Source organism: Peromyscus maniculatus, chromosome 5 (assembly GCF_049852395.1).
Source record: "Peromyscus maniculatus bairdii isolate BWxNUB_F1_BW_parent chromosome 5, HU_Pman_BW_mat_3.1, whole genome shotgun sequence".
Taxonomy (NCBI): domain Eukaryota; kingdom Metazoa; phylum Chordata; class Mammalia; order Rodentia; family Cricetidae; genus Peromyscus; species Peromyscus maniculatus.
In genome coordinates, this window is record NC_134856.1 from 58,267,343 (window position 1) to 58,285,625 (window position 18,283).

At 48.7% G+C, this 18,283-nt stretch overlaps 1 protein-coding gene across 1 annotated transcript; it reads left to right on the top strand.

The window, feature by feature from the left end:
• Positions 1–2,558: 2,558 nt before the first annotated feature.
• Rhou (ras homolog family member U) lies at positions 2,559–11,907 on the top strand. Its single transcript, XM_076572312.1, has 3 exons — positions 2,559–2,929; positions 4,276–4,334; positions 8,880–11,907. The coding sequence occupies exons 1-3, from the start codon at positions 2,659–2,661 to the stop codon at positions 9,333–9,335; spliced, it is 786 nt and encodes a 261-aa protein (XP_076428427.1). The 5' UTR covers positions 2,559–2,658; the 3' UTR covers positions 9,336–11,907.
• Positions 11,908–18,283: the final 6,376 nt, after the last annotated feature.

An 18,283-nucleotide genomic window follows, 5' to 3' on the forward strand; every position in this document is an offset into this window, starting at 1 on the left:
AGGCAGAGGCAGGTGGATCTCTGTGAGTTCAAGGCCAGCCAGGGCTATTAAGAACAATAAATCAGACACAACATTAAGTATTTAGAGTAAGAAACACATCAAAGTAAGTTACATATTTTAGATGCTAACAAGTACCGTAAGTGTCAACGAAATTGTACGAAAGCGGAGTATTCTCGTTGGACTTACTGGCTTGACACAGCTCTGTAGCACTGACTCCTTTCCCCAACTTTTTAGCTACTAACTCTTTGACTCCTTCAAGTTTGAGATGTGTTTCCTAGAGGAGGAGTAGAGATACACATGGCGTTTGTGCTTTGTGGGGCAACTATGGACTTGTTGCTTTACAAACACCGGGATTCAGATCGACACTTACCAATTGTATCCACTACCTTCTGATCCATTCCTGACTCTTGGACCAGACAGAGCTGCGATTACCAAGCCCACCACACGTGGGTTCGTTCGTTTGTGGCTTTGTTTTTTTGTAAAGCACTGCACTCGTCAGGCTCCTAGTCTTCTCCATCTCAAGGTCAGCAGCTCTTTGCTCCTGGAGCCTCCAGTGATGAGGAAAGGTAAAGCTGGGACTCCCACAGAGGGTGGCAGTTTCCGCCTGGGCTACTGTTCCCACACCTGTGTGGCTAGTGTCTGCAGTCACAAATGAGACATGAAGTATACCACATACCAGCAGGAGAGGCTCGGGTTCACGCCAGCAGTGGGGGTTTGGGCTTCCGATGACCCCAGTAGCAAGTGTTCCCATGCCACCTCTTTATCTCCCTCCTCCTGGCTCTGTGTCCCATTAAGCACAAACAAAATGTCTCTCCAGCCTTATTTTACTTGGCTTGCTTCCCAAAATGTTCACAGCTACTTCAAGGCCACTCCATAAGACGGGAAGTTAGAGTTAAAACGGATAATGGTCTTAGCCCACAATAGTTAAAGTATAAACATTTTTTGCAACATTTACAGAAACATAGTATCATGTGCCCACATTTTCAGGCCTCGCTGTTACACCAAGCAAAAGCTTACAGCCAGACACAACCTAGAAGCCAGTGTTACAGAAATGGTTTTGCAAAAAGAAAGCGTTAATGTAGTGTCAACCATGAAGGAGACAGAAGGCACATTCAAATCTGTCTACCTGAATTGCCAGAGCAGAGGGATTTGGGTGCCCCAAGGGTACAGGGTAAAAGAGAGCTGATTGGTCTTCACCTGGGAGTTCCCATTCTTTTTGCTGCCCTGGTCCATACTGCTGCAGGAGACAGTGTTCCAGGCTCCTAATCTATTTCCAAGACACCCTGTTCTTGTTCTTCAGATTCTGTGTAGGAGACTTTTGATTCCCAGGACTTTTAAGGGTTCCATATCTCGGTCCTGAGAATAGCTTGCACCAAAGTCTTAGAGCCCGACAGCATGGAGGCCTTGCATGATGCTCTCTCCCAGCCAGGACCCTGGATTGACAACTCACCTCTTGACAAACCCACTTCTGTATTCCACACCATCTTGCTGTACTGTGTACAGTCTGCATATAGGATGCTAGTTCGGATCCTGGCTCCATCATTTCCTCTGTGGAACTCAAATGTGTCATTCAGTGTCCCTGTACCTCAGGTTGTCCTGACTGTAAAATGGAAGGAATTCGTTTGGCAGAGTGGTTACAATAATGTCTGGTACATAACAAGGCTCAATATTTACTAGCTCTTGTCTTTACTACCGGCAAAATAATATTAACGTTACCAGCATAAGGTTCTTCTTACACCAGAAGCAAATCAGGAGCGTCAGTGCCCTGGTCAGGTACAGAAAGGGCAGAGAAAGGAGAGCCAAAGATAAACAGACTATTCGTTTTTCAGAAAATACTAATGCAGCCAAAATTGCACTTAACTAAAGACTGTAAGGAAATTTGCTGGACCGTGAGTCAAGCATGCCAAAGAGAAGGGGGAGGTATCCTGCACCCAAATGAGAACCAACGATTTTAAAAGAAAATCATACAACTGTCTGTAATCAGACTTAAGCCCTGCTCATCAAGACGACAAGCTGCCAGGATGTCATTTCTCTCTCTCCTCCTGGGGGACTGCTGCAGTCAGGGTCTACAGCACCCTACCCTTCCAAACCAAGACACTGAGGTGGAGGAGCAAGGGCAGCTGCGGAAACAGGGAGAGGAAGAAGCAGGGAGATCAGGGCAAGAAGGAGGTTGTGGAGAAGAAAAAAGAATAGGGGGTGACTGTAGAAGGGAGAAGGAGCAGAGGGAGGAGAAAGAACCAGGAGAGATGGGGGAACAGAATAAGGATGGGGGGAGGGTACAGAATTGGGGGAACTGGAGAAGTAAGGGCAGGAAGAGAAGCTGAGAGAGTATGGAAAGGAGGCGGGAGGGGTGAGAAATATGAGGACCCGTAGCAGGGGCCAGGGAGCTCAGGGTCGGCGGCGTGGGTTGGTACAGCGGGGCCAGATCCGCCAGCCGCGCTGTTTCGAGGCGCTGCGCGCAGACGGGGGCGCTGTGGCCTCGGATTGAAGAAGGCGCCGCCGGACCCGCCTCTTTCCCCGCCCGCCCGTGTCGCAGGGAAGCCCGGCGGAGCAGGCTCGGCCACATCGCGGCCGCGCGGGCACAGTCGCCCAGCAGAGTGCGGACCTCGCGCCGCCTTTGTCCGCCAGTGGCAGCTGGTCTCGCGGCCGCCGCCCGCGATGGCCCCGCAGCAAGGCCGGCCCGCGTTGCCCACCCGTTGCGAGCCGGCGGCGGCACCGCCCGTACCACCTCGCCGGGAGCGCGGGGGGCGCGGGTCGCGCGGGCCCGGGGTACCCGGGGGCCGGGGACGCGCGGGCGGCGCCGAGGGGCGCGGCGTCAAGTGCGTGCTGGTCGGCGACGGCGCGGTGGGCAAGACCAGCCTGGTGGTCAGCTATACCACCAACGGCTACCCCACCGAGTACATCCCCACGGCCTTCGACAACTTCTCGGGTGAGCGCGGAGCGGGGCGCGGCCTCGGGCTGGGAGGCGCGGGAGCCCGGCCCGGGAGCGCGGGGCGGCGCGGGTCCCCGTGCAGCGGCTTAGCGGGGCGGCGGCGGGGTGTCCGACCGACCCGGCTCGGGGTTTCCGGAGCGAGCTGTTGCACAGGTGTTCTTCCCACCTGCGCCCTCATCCGAGGCTGCTCAGTTCCTGGGGGTCTCCGCCTGGAGCAACCGGGGTTGCTCCGTGGGTGAGCCGGCCAGGCACACCGGGGAAGGCTTGGGCTTGCGAGAACGTTCCTTTCTTCTGAGCCCGGCGGCGCCTGCCTGGCCCGAGCCCCGCCTGTGCCGTCTCGGTTTCTGACGGTTGGCCCAGACCTTCCAGCTTGGCGTTAGCTGCAGCAAGTTCTCACGGGTGGGCTCGTGTTATCATACAAAGATACAAAAGTAAAGCAATCCTTTACCTTAATTTTTTTAAACGTCTTTTTGGAATTTAAGAAAAAAAAGTTAAAAAAAAAAATAATCACGGAAGCTAGTGCGAAAATCTCACCCCTAATTTTTTTTCTTTTACCATGCCAGACCCTGATTGTCTCTATTTCAGAAACCCCATGGATAAAACAGAAGTGAAGGGGTAACCCCCCCCCCCACCCTACTCCACTCCCCACTAGCATTATAAACATTTATAAACAACCAGAAAGGCTATCAGAAAGAGACAAATTGTCTAATCTAAACTGAAAACTAGTTTCCTGAATGGGAGTCCTTGCTCTCACCCCATCTCTGGAGCCTGGTGAAAACCTGTGTGGCTTCCCTCTGCCAGCTTTTCTCTTTAATCCTCTTTTGAACTGACAGAGAGGAGTGCCCTTTTCCACACATAGGGCGATAGGCCGCCTGTGTTTGCACACGTTCTCAAAACTGCTGGAGTTTTATGATAAACCCTGAAGCCCGGAGACTTTTTCCCAAGGGAAAACAGAATTATCTCTGAAGTTTTCCACTGATTTAAAAGTGGAGAGTTGGTTCCCACCTAACCACCACCCCACCCCACCCCACCCCCGCCCCGCCCCCCACCTTGTGTTGTTTCTAGGCCCTTTGAAACATGGGTGACAGGAAAATTAATCTTCCAGACTTGAGAGGAAAACACTAGCCTTCCGGGGCACCTTCCAGGGGTCAGGGCTTTGCTGCCTCATGCTCTGTGGAAGAGGGAGCCTCCACCTCGGGACATTTGTACATAAAAACACCTCCATGGGCTTCTGGATTTAGCCAAGTCTTTAGTTCACTAAGAGGGTGCAGAAGAGGAGCTGCCAATCTTCAGAGGGGGTGAAAGATGTCGGGATAATCATCTTGCTCTCTTCTCTCCCCAAGCTGTGGTGTCAGTAGACGGGCGGCCAGTGAGACTCCAGCTCTGTGACACCGCAGGACAGGTCAGTATCAAGTTACACAGCTCAGCACTGGGAAAGGAAACAGCCTTTTGAAGGTTTCCAAACAACCTTTGCCATTTCCAAATGATTCCCTTAGTAACTGGGTCATTGTGAAACCTGGGGAAACAGGCCCACCCCTGCTTCAGCTCCTCTGAGGGCAGTGGGAGGAGGTGAGGAGGCCAAGAAGGACACCTCTGGGCTGGTGAAACAGGGCCCTGCCTGTTCTGGGCAAGAGATGAGAAGGCCGTGGCAGAAACCGCTCTCGTCGGAACAGGACCTTCCGATACCGCTCATTTTCTGGAGTTTGCCAAAAGAGAGAAAAACCACAGTAATGGTTTGTAATCATTTCTCTGAGTATTTTATAGTCACTCAATTCAAGGCTAATAAACCAGATCCTTAAAGTTTATTCAAGGAAAAACTGTAGCTTCTGTTAGTGAATATTAGCATCTACCCCAATTCTGAGCAGGGACATGGTGTCAGAGAGTTGCTACGCTGGAGCAGGGAAGGAAGGACTTTTCTCTTTGGTCGTTCTTGAGGGCAGAGCACCAGATGAGAGAGCCAGGCAGTGATGCAGCAGGCATGGGTGTAGGGTCCCCTCAGTGCCCTTCAGAAGGGTTTGGGGGACTGCTCGAACCTGCCCCAGCAGCTCTTCTAGCCACTGAGGTCATGGGGTGCTTGTGAGTACTTAGATGCCCAAGTGACAGTGAGCTTGTCTCCCCATGATGTCTAGAGCTGGCAACGTGCAGGGGTAGGAGTGTCCCCTTTCTAGTCCCCTTCTGAAGAAGCTAGCCTTCCTATGTCCCCCAGTTCTCGACCAAGCCAGGACCTTCAGGTTACTCACTACTCTAAGATAGCAGACTTGGGACTCGGGTCTGGCTTATTGCTTAGACCTCAAGGAGACCGAAGACTAGGCTGTCTTAATGGACCGTCACCATGGTGATAATGCAGCAGTGGAGTTGAAGTCCAGTTGGGAAAGCTGTTCAGCCCCTTTGCTATGAGTGGGAAAAGCCCAGCCTCATCAGTATGTTCATTGTGTGGGAAAGAAACATCAAAATCCAGGCATAGCTGTTCATGCTTGTAATCCCATCTCTCAGGAAGCTGCAGCAGAAGGACAGCCACAAGTTCAAAGCCAACCCGGCCTATGTAGTAAGTTCAAGGCCAGCCTGGGCATAAGATGCTATCTGAAACACAAAAATGCCAAAGATGGTGGTTACACACCTGTAATCTCAGCTCTTGGGAGGTGAAGACCGGAGGCGCAGAAGTTCAAAGTCTTTGGCTACATAGGGCATTTGAGTCCAGTCTAGCCTATGTGAGACTCTGCCTCTTAAAACCATGCAAACAAAGGAAAAAGTACCAAAGAGACAGTCTTCTTGCATGATGTCCTCTGAGTTGTTTTATTCAGAGAGAAGGCTGAGTTTTCCATCTGCAGAACATGGATAGAAGTATGTAGTGGCTGTAGGTACCCTGAGGACCAGACAGAAGGCAGGAAACCTGAAGTGAGGAGCTGCTAGGATGTTGGTTCAGGAATCATTGTGCCATCCTTCAGATGTCTCTACCTGCCATCTTGGATTCTGAGAGAGGTGAGCTTTCCCTGAATAATGAGTCCTGGACTGGGATCTGGCACATCTCAGGGTTTCATGTGGTTTAGTGCATGAACCAGAAAGTGCAAGGCATGAATTAGAAAGTGCAAGGCATCAGCGTCCATAGAGCTGTGGCCTTGTCTGCTGTAGACCTGTAGTCTGTCAAGGCTCTGCCCCTGCACTGTGCTGTTTTCCTGGTGAACTCCTGAGAACTGGTCTACAGACTTCAGGTCTACAGGGGGCTGTTTCTGCTTCACCTTCCTGGCTCCTTAGCCAGAATCTCAGAGGTTTGGGGAGCAAGGCTCCAAAGCCTAGTCACTAAGCCATTATGGACTCCAGGATGTGGCAGGGTGGCTACTTTCTCCCTGCATGTCCCACCCCCAGCCTAGCCAGAGCCTGGTCAGGTGTATTTTCCTTGCTCAAAGCCCAGGAAAGGAGGAGTGATTCATGGAAAAGTGCCCTGAGCTGGCCCAATTACCTGGTCACATTTCTACATTTGTTTCTGTTTTTAAAAAAAATATTTATTTTATGTATATAAGTGACCTGTCTTCTTAGACCAGAAGAGGGAATTGGATCCCATTACAGATGGTTGTGAGCCACCATGTGGTTGCTGGGAATTGAACTCAGGGCCTCTGGAAGAGCAGCCAATGCTCTTTGGTTGTTGATGATGTTTTTTGAGACAGGGTTTCTCTGTGTAACAGTCCTGGCTGTCCTGGAACTCACCGTGTAGACCAGGCTGGCCTCGAACTCACAGAGATCCACCAAGGTGTGCGCCACCACTGCCCAGCTGCAGCCAGTGCTCCTAACCACAGAGCCATCTCTCCAGTCTCCTCTACATTGTTCTTTCAGCACAAAGTTAGCAGTGAGGAACTGAAGTCATTCTTTCTCGGCTTTCACATATAGGGACCTCATGGGGGCAGAGACCCCTGGGCTGCTGGGTTCTTCCTGGAGGTCATTAACTGTTGATTTATGTGGCCACTTTGTTACTGACTCACAGTGGAAACAGACCCTCAGACCAAGAATGGCAAATGCAAATAAGACTGGTGTTGGCTCCCTTAAACCTGAGAAAGCAGCCTGTCCTGGCTGGTTTTTATGTCAACTTGATACAGACCAGAGTTGTTTGGGAAGAGGAAACCTCAATAGAGAAAATGCCCTGTAGTGCTTTGAATAAGAGTGCCTCCCCACACGCCCCCACACCCCCACCAGGTACATTTGTTTGAATAGTTGGTCCCCATTGGTAGAACTCTTGGGAAGGATGAGAAGATGTGCCTTGCTAGAGGAGGTGTGTCTTGGGGGCTCACATTGAGGTTTCAAAAGACTGATGCCATTCTTAGTGTGCCCTCTCTGCCTCCTGCTTGTGGATCAAGATGTGATCTCTCAGCCATTCCTGCTGCCATGTTTTTGCTCTGCCATTGTGGACTCTAGCTAGCCATCTGAAACCGTAAGCCCAATTAAATGCCCTTTCTTTTTTTGATTTTTTTTATAGCTGCCTTGGCCATGGCATTTTGTCACAGCAATGAAAAGTAACTAATGCATATCCCTGACAGATTGGCCTGTGGGCAGGCCTGTGGTATATTTTCTTAATTAGTGATGGATGTGGGAAAGCCCAGCTCACTGTGTGAGGTTACACACTTGGGCTGATGGTCCTGTATGCTATAAGAAAACAGGCTAAGCAAGCCATTAATCAGAACTGTAATGTGGCCTCTGCCTCAGTTCCTGCCTCCAGGTTCCTGCCTTGAGTTCCTGCCCTGATTTCCCTGGATGATGGACTGCAGGCTGTAAAGTCAAATAAACCCTTTCCTCCCCATGTTATTTTTGGTCCTGATGTTTATCACAGCAATAGAAACCCCAACAAAGACAGCCATAGTTGGAGAATGATGTGCCTGTAGATAAGACTCTAGGTAATCAGAACCTGCCAACTGAGCATTTGACTTTTTCCTGCCTGGGGAAGTCATCAGTGTTGGATGCTGGAAGATGTCAGCGCCCACAGATGCATTTCAGATAAGAGTGAGCTGATGTGAAAACTTTTCTGGGATGAGGCTGAGCTGGAGTTTCCTGTGAGCAGGAAATGGTGCTGTGGGGTCCTATAAGATGTTTGACAGGGGATGCTAACATGGATGCCTGACTCCTGCCTGTTGTGGCTAATGTTTGGAGAATCTGTTGGTAGACGGCAGGCCATCCATGTTCATTTACCTGCTCCAGGCCTCTGTACCACAGACATCTGTGCTCACTCTGCAGCATACTATCTGTCTGAAGCACTGTGTGGAAGCCTAGCCATTTGCAGAGATGAAAGAAGGGAGAAAAGTGGGAGAAAGGGAAGAGACGATGCAGCCAGGACAAGACTGGATTACCAGTGTCTGTGAGTGACAGTGAGGGTACCGCTTCTTGAAACTGCTGCTGATCGTGGGCCTACACGGAGCTCCAGTTTCATTTCTCAGCCTTTCTGGTTGCTGAGGACCACAGTTCTGCACCGTGTGCTGGGGCTGGCGGGAGGAATTGGCATCCTTCACAGTTGTGGTCAGTCAGAGCAGGGCTGGATCTCAGAGGGGAGTTCTGTTAACAGACCAGAGTTTACCAGGTCAACTATTGGGTACCAACATGGATGAGTAGTGACCTTCAGAGTAGCCAAGTTCCAAGAGTTCAAAAAGAGAGTTGGGGTGACTGTGGGCTAAAGGGCAGAAAAAGCAAGATCTCATTTGCTTTGAGTGCCTTTCTGTGGCACCTGGCATGGCGGTCATGATCACTGAGGAGACAAAGCTTATTTGGAGTGTTAAGTCTGTGCTGTCCCTCAGCTTAGAGAGGCTGCACGTGTGTCCCAAGGGCAGGCAGCGGGGCAAGCCTGAGATACTGACTCTTCACTGTAAAAATACAGGTGTTTTTTTTTTTATGACTACCCTGGTTCTCAAAGTCGTTCACTAAGGTGGCGAGAGCTAGCAAAGAGTAATGGCCTTGTGCTGTTCGGTTTCAGGACGAGTTTGACAAGCTGAGGCCCCTCTGCTACACCAACGCGGACATCTTCCTGCTGTGCTTCAGTGTGGTGAGCCCTACGTCCTTCCAGAATGTCAGTGAGAAGTGGGTACCGGAGATTCGGTGCCACTGCCCGAAGGCCCCCATCATCCTGGTTGGGACACAGTCGGACCTTCGAGAAGATGTCAAAGTGCTCATTGAACTGGACAAATGCAAAGAGAAGCCGGTACCTGAGGAAGCGGCGAAGCTGTGTGCGGAGGAAATCAAAGCTGTCTCCTATATCGAGTGTTCAGCCTTGACTCAGAAAAACCTCAAAGAGGTGTTTGACGCTGCCATTGTGGCTGGCATCCAGCACTCAGACTCCCAGCAACAGCCAAAGAAGTCTAAAAGCAGGACCCCAGAGAAGGTGCGGGACCTGTCCAAGTCCTGGTGGAGAAAGTATTGCTGCCTGGCCTGACCCTCGCAAACAGCCGGTGTTTAAGCCGCAACAACTCTTGAAGACGTGGGTGTGGTCATAGGACAAGCCCTCAAAGTGTCCCCTTCCGTCCTTAATTTCCTGTCTGTGAGATTAAGGTTGAGATTCATATGCAAAATATGTTAGAGAAATTTGGAAGTTAAGATTTTTTTTTTCATAACTCTGGAAACTTAAGAGCTGTAGACCTCTGGATTAATTTATATTTCATATGAAAAGGGCTCTTCAAAGCTAGGTGTCAGCATGAAATTCTGCTGCATTGTACAGGACAAAGGAGAACGTGACCCTCTCCTGATTAAGGGCTACTGAGTGCTCAGTGAATGACACACGCACACCGGACTTGGTGAGATTAAGTCCCAGCTTTGAAACCACACACACCGTACCTGTTTTTGTAAGAGCAAAAATCTGAAAAACAGAGAGATGCTTCTGCCGACAAGACCTCATACCCATCCCTTTTGTCCTTTACTCGGACTAACTTGCTTAAGATTTTACAACAACCAAAACATCCCACTGGCTCCTGGCCTTGCGCTGACTGCAGAGTACACCTGCTTGTTATGTTTTTGGTTTGTTTGTTTTTGAAATCACATGACCAGTTGTGTTGCTATGAAAATGGTGGAAATACCTCTTGGAAGGCAAGTGCTGGGTGCAGATCTGGCATTTTTTCAGGGAGCAGCAGCTCATGTTGGGTTCAGAGAGTGCTCTTTGCTTTCGGGATGGGCTTGTGCGCCAAGCTGTCTGTGCCCTGGTGATGAAAGCAAGGGGAAGTTCTTGTCTAGGGACTTTAAGCCGCCACACTCACGTTGTCCCGTTTGCAAGAAGTGGGCACCTTCCTTGAGAGAAGCCATAGTCCATGATTGTGAGACACACACACACCTTTTCTTCAGTCTGCTGAAATGTCCATCTGTGCACACATACATGTGCTTGTGTGCATGCACACATGTGTGTGCACACACAGATGGCCGGTTTGCTGATGGAACTTTGAGACACACAAAAAGCATGTTTGCAGATGTCAGGGTGGAATGCCTTCCTCTTCTTGACATTTCTTTGAACAGACATCATTTGGTAGAATCTATCTTCATTTACATATTTTTGAGACCACCTTAATGGGGGGTGGACATACTGTCGAGACCACCTTAAAATGTGGGATGGACATACTGTTGATATGCCTTTAGGGTCTTGTGACTAGGGAGGCACTGTATTGTGGGGGAAGTTCTTGTTAGGGGTCAGTCAGAACATCATGTTGTGGCACTTGTCCTTTAGAGGGTCTTATGGCTGCCTGTTCTGAGACAGCCCTGTGCCAGGAAAACGCTGCTGTAGGTACTTCCAAGATGCCACAGGGGCCAGACAATGAATCACAGCTTCTGCTTTGCTGTGGGCAAGGTACCTCTTTATGGCCACCTGGTAACAAATTCTTCTGTCTGTGAATTTTTTTTATATTTAAAAAAAAAAAATCAACCTTATGTTTTTCTATAGAAAAAAAAAGTAAAAGATCAGGCCATATTTCAGGTCAAAGACTTCTTCCTGCTGGTAAATAGGACCCAAGACTTTATTAAAGTTAAAAGGCTAATTGCTGAACCACTAGGACATACAAACTGGAACTGAGCCTTCAACACAGTGCCCGTGACATCAGCCATGCTTTCCGGAGGTGTTTCATGGTGGCCTGAGGGTAACATTGTTTCACTTATGGAAATGCTTGTAACTGCCCCAGGGACTGAGCTTGCTACCCTACTGTGCTTTGGCTGTCTGGAAAGCCCGCCTCCAAGTGGGGGCTCCACCTGTCCTGTGTACAAAGGATGGGTGGGGAAGAGTGAGTTATTTAATTTTAAATGTTATAATAAAAGCAAATGTAGTAGAGACCAAGAAAATGAGCATTTAGAACACAAACTTGAGGTTTTGTGCCAGGACTGTTGGTCCTCACACCCTGCCTCTGGGCCACTGGGAAACGGCATGAAGGATGCTGTGTGACTGAGTTCTGGACACTTTCTTCTAGGATGGATACCCCTGGACTGCTTATGCCGCAAATCTGGCAGTTGACACTGACCTGCAAGTTTTCAATATGTTACTGCCTTCTGTGGAGTCATAAGGTCTGACTGTACTTGAGGGTTTCCTGCATTTTTACTTTTCGAAAATAGAGATTTGGGCTGAGAAAATTTTAAAAGTATGTGCCTGGGTGAAAGGTATAGTTGGCTCTCTTCGAAGCTGAAAAGGGGCAGACTGTACAGCTTGGTGTCTCGGGAGGACTCTGGGAGCTGTGTGTATAGCTCTAGAGCTTGTCTCTGAGTGTAGGCCGACTCACCTGAAAAACACACCGTGGCAGGCCCCAAGACTGTCACCTCATCGTGTGTGCAAGCAAACTTTCCATAACTTTATTTTCTGCTCAACAGACATGTGAGCAGCTACCCAGAAGTCTCAAGCCAAAAGGGGAGCCTTGCCGCTCTGCAGGTGCCTTACCAACTTGTGCTTTTCCGTTTTCACATGTGAAGATGTTGGACAGAACCTTGTACTTGAAAATGCTATAAATGAGTTGTTATGAAATAAATTCTGACCTGTGGACATAGCTGCTCTTGCCTATTCCATCGGGAGAATAGAAACTCGGGCATGCCTTGGCCTGGAGCAGGTTAGGAAGCACCCTTGTGTTTAGGGGAAACTTCTAGTATCATGTTTATTGGACACAGGGCCTTGGGGGCTCTGGGGTAGGCCTGATGACTGGGACCCTCTGCATGTTCCGGAAAGGCCAGGTTAAAGGTCATTGGCCTAGAAAGATGGCTCAGTGGTTAAGGACATGTACTGCTCTGCCAGAGGTCCTGAGTTAGGTTCCCAGTAACCATGTCAGATGGCTTACAACCACCTGGAACTCCGGCTGCAGGGACTCTGACACCCTCTTACGGCCTCTGCAAACACCTGCACTTATGTGTGCATATTATACACAGACACATGTGCATACACCTAATTAAAAATAAAATCTTTTTTTTTGTTTTGTTTTGTTTTTGTTTTTTCGAGACAGGGTTTCTCTGTGTAGCTTTGCGCCTTTCCTGGAACTCACTTGGTAGCCCAGGCTGGCCTCGAACTCACAGAGATCCGCCTGGCTCTGCCTCCCGAGTGCTGGGATTAAAGGCGTGCGCCACCACCGCCCGGCATAAAATCTTTTTAAAAAAAGATTAACTGTTATAGTTGTCTGGTAGCAGATAACTGCTGTGTTGCAAGAGGCAGGCTGCAGCTTTTGTGAGTGCCCAGCTGGACATCCCACCATGATGGTTGGGAATACTGTGCAGAAAGCAAACTCCCTCCCATTCCACAAGTGGCCAGGGGGCCAATGGTAGGCTTCACAGCCTTCGGCATCAACCTCAGAGTGGTAGACTCCAGCTCAGAGGGACCTGGATCCCTCACTTTCCTTCTGGGACTTGCTGACAGTGTTTCCACCCCTAGGGTAGATGAGCTGCTTCCCAAGATTTAGGACCTAGAAAAGGTGGGACAACAAGAACTACCTGGGGAGCCATCCCACAGAGGAAAGAAGAAAGAAAGGGTCCAAGGCAGAAAGACACCTGTTACATCCTGAGGCCAGGCTGAAACTCTGGTTGAACATATTCTCACATTTCCATGACCCCCTGATTTCTAATGTCCACCTGGGAACAGTGGACAGCCCCAACAATAAGACCTAATCTGCATATGAGGGATGCATGCGACTTGCCTGGGATTCATCTCTAAGAAGAGGGGCAGACTTTGCAGTTCACTTCAGGCCACTTCTCTGGAACATCCCGCAACACTTTAAACTTCATTCATTGTATGAGTTTCCTGTTGCTGCTGTAACAAATATATTGCAAACTCAGGCATTTAAACAACCAAGCCTAACTACCTTATTGTTTCAGAGACTAGTAATCTAATGGGACCTCACTTTGAGAAATAAAGAGCTCAACAGTGTTGAACCAGTAGGCTTAGGTTTCCTTTGGTAGTTTCTGGGGTCACCTGCCTCATGACTTATGTCTCCCTGCACCTTTGAAGCCAGTGATGGCTAGCCATCCCATTCTTATGTGGAATCACACAACACTGATGTTTTTGTCTCACTCTTTGCCACCCAAGACTCTTGTCATGAAGGCACTGGGTCTATTGGAGATAGTTCTGGGTGCTTATTATCGAAGACTATTGGGGTTCAGCCCCTCAATAACCTTCTCCCAGAGTTCCAGAAGAGATGCTACCTGTAGCAGATTAATTAATCTGAGGGATACTCAAATAAGTCTACGTACACAAAATTCTTAGTCCATACACTTTCTTTTTCTGAGTCAGTTTTCTCTCTACATGCTGTTCTCATTCTTAGCCCCTCCCTGTCCTCTCGTTGCTCTATCTAAGTTCCTTCCATCTTTGTTCCTCATCTTAGCTTGTCCTTCTAATCCTCTCAAGTCTCTGAGGCTTACGGTCATAGACCCATACAAAGCAGCAATTCTCTGGCCAAAGGAAGGTCACAAGGCTTGAATTCTTACAGGGTCATAAAGGCTTTTACCATAAAAGAGTTTACCTCAGGCAGTGACTGTCAGGCTTTCTTTTACAACCCAAAAGGAGAGTGGTTAAAAGAGGTGGGGTCAACTAAGAGCTAAAATTGGTTAATATATCAGAAGAAGGGAATTTATGTGCTCAAACTACATTCCTAGAAAGTGGTTAGGTAAAATGTTAGGAGTCTACAATGTTAGTATAAATCATGAGTAAAATAAAACAGCCTATTTTTCTTTAGGGTTTTAACTGTCTCAGTATAACTCAGCTGTGCCATTTTCTGGGAGGATGGGGGTATCTAGGCAGCCTGTGTCACAGACTGATGGACCTGCTGTGTAAAAGGCCCTTTTGTTCTAAGGAGGGTTAAAGCTTAATTAGGACAAGAAATAAAGCTATGTATCTAATGTCCACCTGGCCTAGGTGGTGTCTCTATATGGATATTTACCTTAATTCAGGAGACTAGCAGGTGGTCTGGAATGCTTATTCTGTCTGTCATTTGTCCTTGGATGTCTGAGAGGTATTTCAGATAAAACGCTTTTGTTCAGAGCTGGCCCTGGCCTTGGATGTTAACTAAAGGAGATAGCTGATTTTAATGCTAAAAAAGAGAGGAAAAAAAAAAAAGCCTGGAAGAAGGAAGCCTTGCCTGTGTGACTGTTATCCAAATACCTTAATTGTATATGGAAAAACTATGCCCCAAGAATGATCAATACACTGCAATAGCACACAAGAAATTGATTGCAGGAAATGGCTAATATTCAAAAGCCAATATCACCAAGACTCCTTAAGCCTTGACTTTACCCTCTGGAAGGCCCTTGGTTTCTTCCAGGTATAGCTTTGTCCTAGTCAGCTGAACTCCTACTTCATACTTCTGCGGCTCATAGCAGCTTATCACCTAAAGGTCAGATGATGGCAGCTTCTACCATGAGACCTGCATGGTCACAGGATCTAGTTTCAAGGGTAGAGATTTGGGAGCCTCTCTTTTGCACACACACACACACACACACCCAGACTACTCTGCCCACACAACTCCACAGCGGGTCCGCTGGCTGCTTGCACTGTTCAGAAGCACTTGGGCAGCACTTGGTGCTGGCTTCCCGCTCTTTGAGTTCCTTCCCATGAATGTGTATAGGGAAATGTTACACTATACCACTTCTACTCAGCAATCACAAAATAAAACTGAAAAGCGGTAAAAGATAATACTAGAGGTGCGTGTGCGTGCGTGCGTGCGTGCGTGCGTGCGTGCGTGCGTGTGTGTGTGTGTGTGTGTGTGTGTGTGTGTGTGTAAGAGAGAAAGAGAGAGCCAGAAGAGAGATGGGAGATTATTAACTTCTGGACTTTGGTAGGGGGGTGATGTAAAGAACAAGCCTGGCCCCTGCGTTCCTCTGGCTATGCCATCTCTTTTGCACAAGGCCCTGTTAGGATGCTACGTCATTCTCCAGTGAAGTAGCCAGGATGCCCTCTCTTCTGCCAAGCAGATGTTAACAATGTTTGGACTCCTAGACTTGTTAGTGAAATGAACTTCTTCCCCTCCCCCAGCCTGACAAGTTACCAGCCTCAGGTATTTGGTTACAGCAACAGAGCAAAACTAAATGAGCTCATTGTTGGGCAGCTGTTGGCGTCAGACCTCCATCATTCAAATCATCAGCCTGCTGCCGCTTCCCAAACTGCCTTCCAACTCTTTGAGGGGACAGTTGCCCAACAGCACCAGCTCAGGAAGCTGCTTCTGGCCAAATGACCTATGGACTTTATGAAAGTTCCGTTTTCTAGCTCCGGGGCCCCAGGGATCACAGTCTTGATTTCTCTGGTCCCTCCTGAACAGAGAAGACTCCTCAGAGGTGCTAAGCAAGGCAGCTGCCCACAGCCGCTGCATGTGTGGGGAGCAGATCCTTTGTGAGCAGAGACACGCGTTTGTCTCAGAGGCAGATGCGTCACGTCTGCGGTGTTTGCTTTTACAGTCTTCCTGTTGGTGGTAAGAGAGTGTGTTAGCCGGGGTCTTTTAAAGGAACAGAACCGTAAGAACAAATATTCATATTCATATATATATAAAATTAGCCTGGCTTACAAGCTGTGGGCCAGCCAGTTCGACAATGGCCATCTCCCAGGAGAAAGGTTGTTGTTCTGGAAGTTGTTCAGTCCAGGAGGCTGGATGGCTCAGCAGTCCCAACCCTGTACTGGAGTCCCAGAGGACTCCTAAGGAGCTACTGGTCTCCAGTCTACATTTAATCCCAACGAAGTCACTAATACCAGTGAAGGAATGTCTCAGCAACAGGACAGATGAGCTTGCCAGCAAGAGTGAGGGCAAGCAGGCAAAAAGCAAAAGCAGCCTTCTTCCTTCATGTCCTTTGAAGTGGGCTGCTACCAGATGGCCTGGTCCAGTTTTAGGGTGGATCTTCCCACCTCAAATGATCCAAGAAAGAAAACCCATCACAGGCATGCCCCGCTGATTTTTGTTGATTCTAGGTGGAGTCAAGCTGACAAGATCAGCCATCGCAGTGGGAAAAGCTGCTTTGTAACTTTCCATGCATCCAGCATGGTCCTTAGGCTCTAAGAAACGTCTCTGATATAAAGAGTACATGTGCTAGGCTTGGCACCTTGTGCAGGCAGCAAGAGCAGGGGAGAATAAAGACTAGATTGCTTTAGAGACTTCTGGGGTTGTGCAGCAGATGGGCAGCAGCCCTGGGGCCGAAGGAAGTGGGGCCCCCTCTGCTGATTCTCCGTTCACATCTTGTTTCCTGGAGAAGACAGTTCAGCTCAAGGTAATTTCCTTCCTTTTGTCTTTTTAGATTTATTTATTTTATTTTGTATGTTTGAGTGCTTTGCCTACATGTATGTACATGCACCACATACATGCATGGTGCCCTTGGAGTCCAGAAGAGGGCACCGAAACCGGAGTTACAGATGGTTAGAAGCCACTCTGTGGTTGCTAGGGACTGAACCCAGGTTCTCTGCAAGAGCAGCAAGAATGTTCTTAATGCTGAGCCTTATCTCCAGTCCTGGCAATTCCCTTTCTGTCTTCATGAAGTGACTGCCATAGGCAGCTCCTTGTTGACCCTGCTCCTGTGAATAGTATTCTGAAACTTTTCCACAGAACGCCGAGATCCCCAGGGCACTGCTTGTCCTTGATGGGGGTCAGCCATGTAGCCCAAACAGTGAATAACATCCGACATTTTACTGTATTCCATTTTCCTCATTTCCAGCATTGTGAGAAAGTTTAGTTCCAGGCTATTTCTGTGTAGATTTTTTGTGCCTTAGACAGGCAAATTCCACAAAAGGAACCTTTGTGACCTATTAGGATGTGATTGAGGTTGGTTCATTAGAGCTGGCCAAATATTCAGGATGCAGTTTCCCAAGATTAGCATGGCTACTGCCTGGAACAGCAGCAACTCAGCTCCCACTTGTCACAGGGAGACAGACTGAGAAGTTTTGTGGCTGCCAGGGCTTGCCAGCCGGTAGGTCAACTCTTTTCTAGCAATCAGCTGAGCAGCAGAGATGCCTCCTCAGATCTGTCTAATTGTGAAGTAACCTTGATTAAGCCTATCTCTCAGAGACTTTCAAGAGAGACATGAGACCTGGGAGATGTGGGATGCTCAGGACAGGAGGGCCAAGTAATGGGGTACCACACAGGATAGGCAGAGCTGCAGAAGCAGGGGGCGGGTCTGCTTCTCTGCTGTCCCAGTGTCAGTCTTCACTTCTAGCTGAGTGACAGAGCTCATATCACCCCTCAGTGTCACTGCACTCGGGTTTCAGAAAGCAGTGGGACCGCTGGTGTCACTCTGAGCCTGGGAAGACTCTGCGCAGCATCTTTGGAATTCCGTCCTGCTGACCTGGTTCCAGCATTTCTCATCACACAAGAGCCAGGTGGCTGCCCTTGTTCATCTTCACAAGGCAAATGGCCCACTTGGGTTTATAGATGATCTACCGCACAGATGTTCTCTTTCAGAACATCGACCGTGGAAATTTGATAGACACTTGGAGAATAGAGGTGACTATTAACATTTGAATCCCTTCCCTGTCTTCCTCTGGTTCTTCCTGCCCAGTAATAGGAACCAGCAAACCTGTGCCAAGTTCAAGTGAGGGTCAATGGCCACATTCTCTCCAATACGGAGCTCTGGTCCAAATTCTCACCCCAGGGGCTGCAATGTTTAGCAGAGCTCATGGTTGCTCAGAGTGGAAGGGGCTGGACATGGGCCTGATGGGGATTCTAAAGGTACTCTCCAATCTGGGGTGCTCTCAATGACCAGGACATAGACGTACAAAGAAATTGTTGTCCGACTGAAATTCAGTTTGGTCACTTTGTATTCTGCCTGTGGGGAAGGGCTATACATTTTATTTTATAAAACTGCATTTTTATTTTGTTTTTTGGGTTTTTGTTTTGTTTTGTTTTTTTTTTGGTGAGGTTTCTCTGTGTAGCCTTGGCTGTCCTGGAACTCACCCTGTAGACCAGGCTGGCC

Excerpts from the sequence above, each read along its gene's own strand:
- Rhou (XM_076572312.1), top strand. The coding sequence starts at position 2,659 with ATGGCCCCGCAGCAAGGCCGGCCCGCGTTGCCCACCCGTTGCGAGCCG. Across the intron at positions 2,930-4,275 it reads GGCCTTCGACAACTTCTCGG|CTGTGGTGTCAGTAGACGGG; the intron begins GTGAGCGCGGAG and ends TCTCTCCCCAAG. Across the intron at positions 4,335-8,879 it reads TCTGTGACACCGCAGGACAG|GACGAGTTTGACAAGCTGAG; the intron begins GTCAGTATCAAG and ends GTTCGGTTTCAG.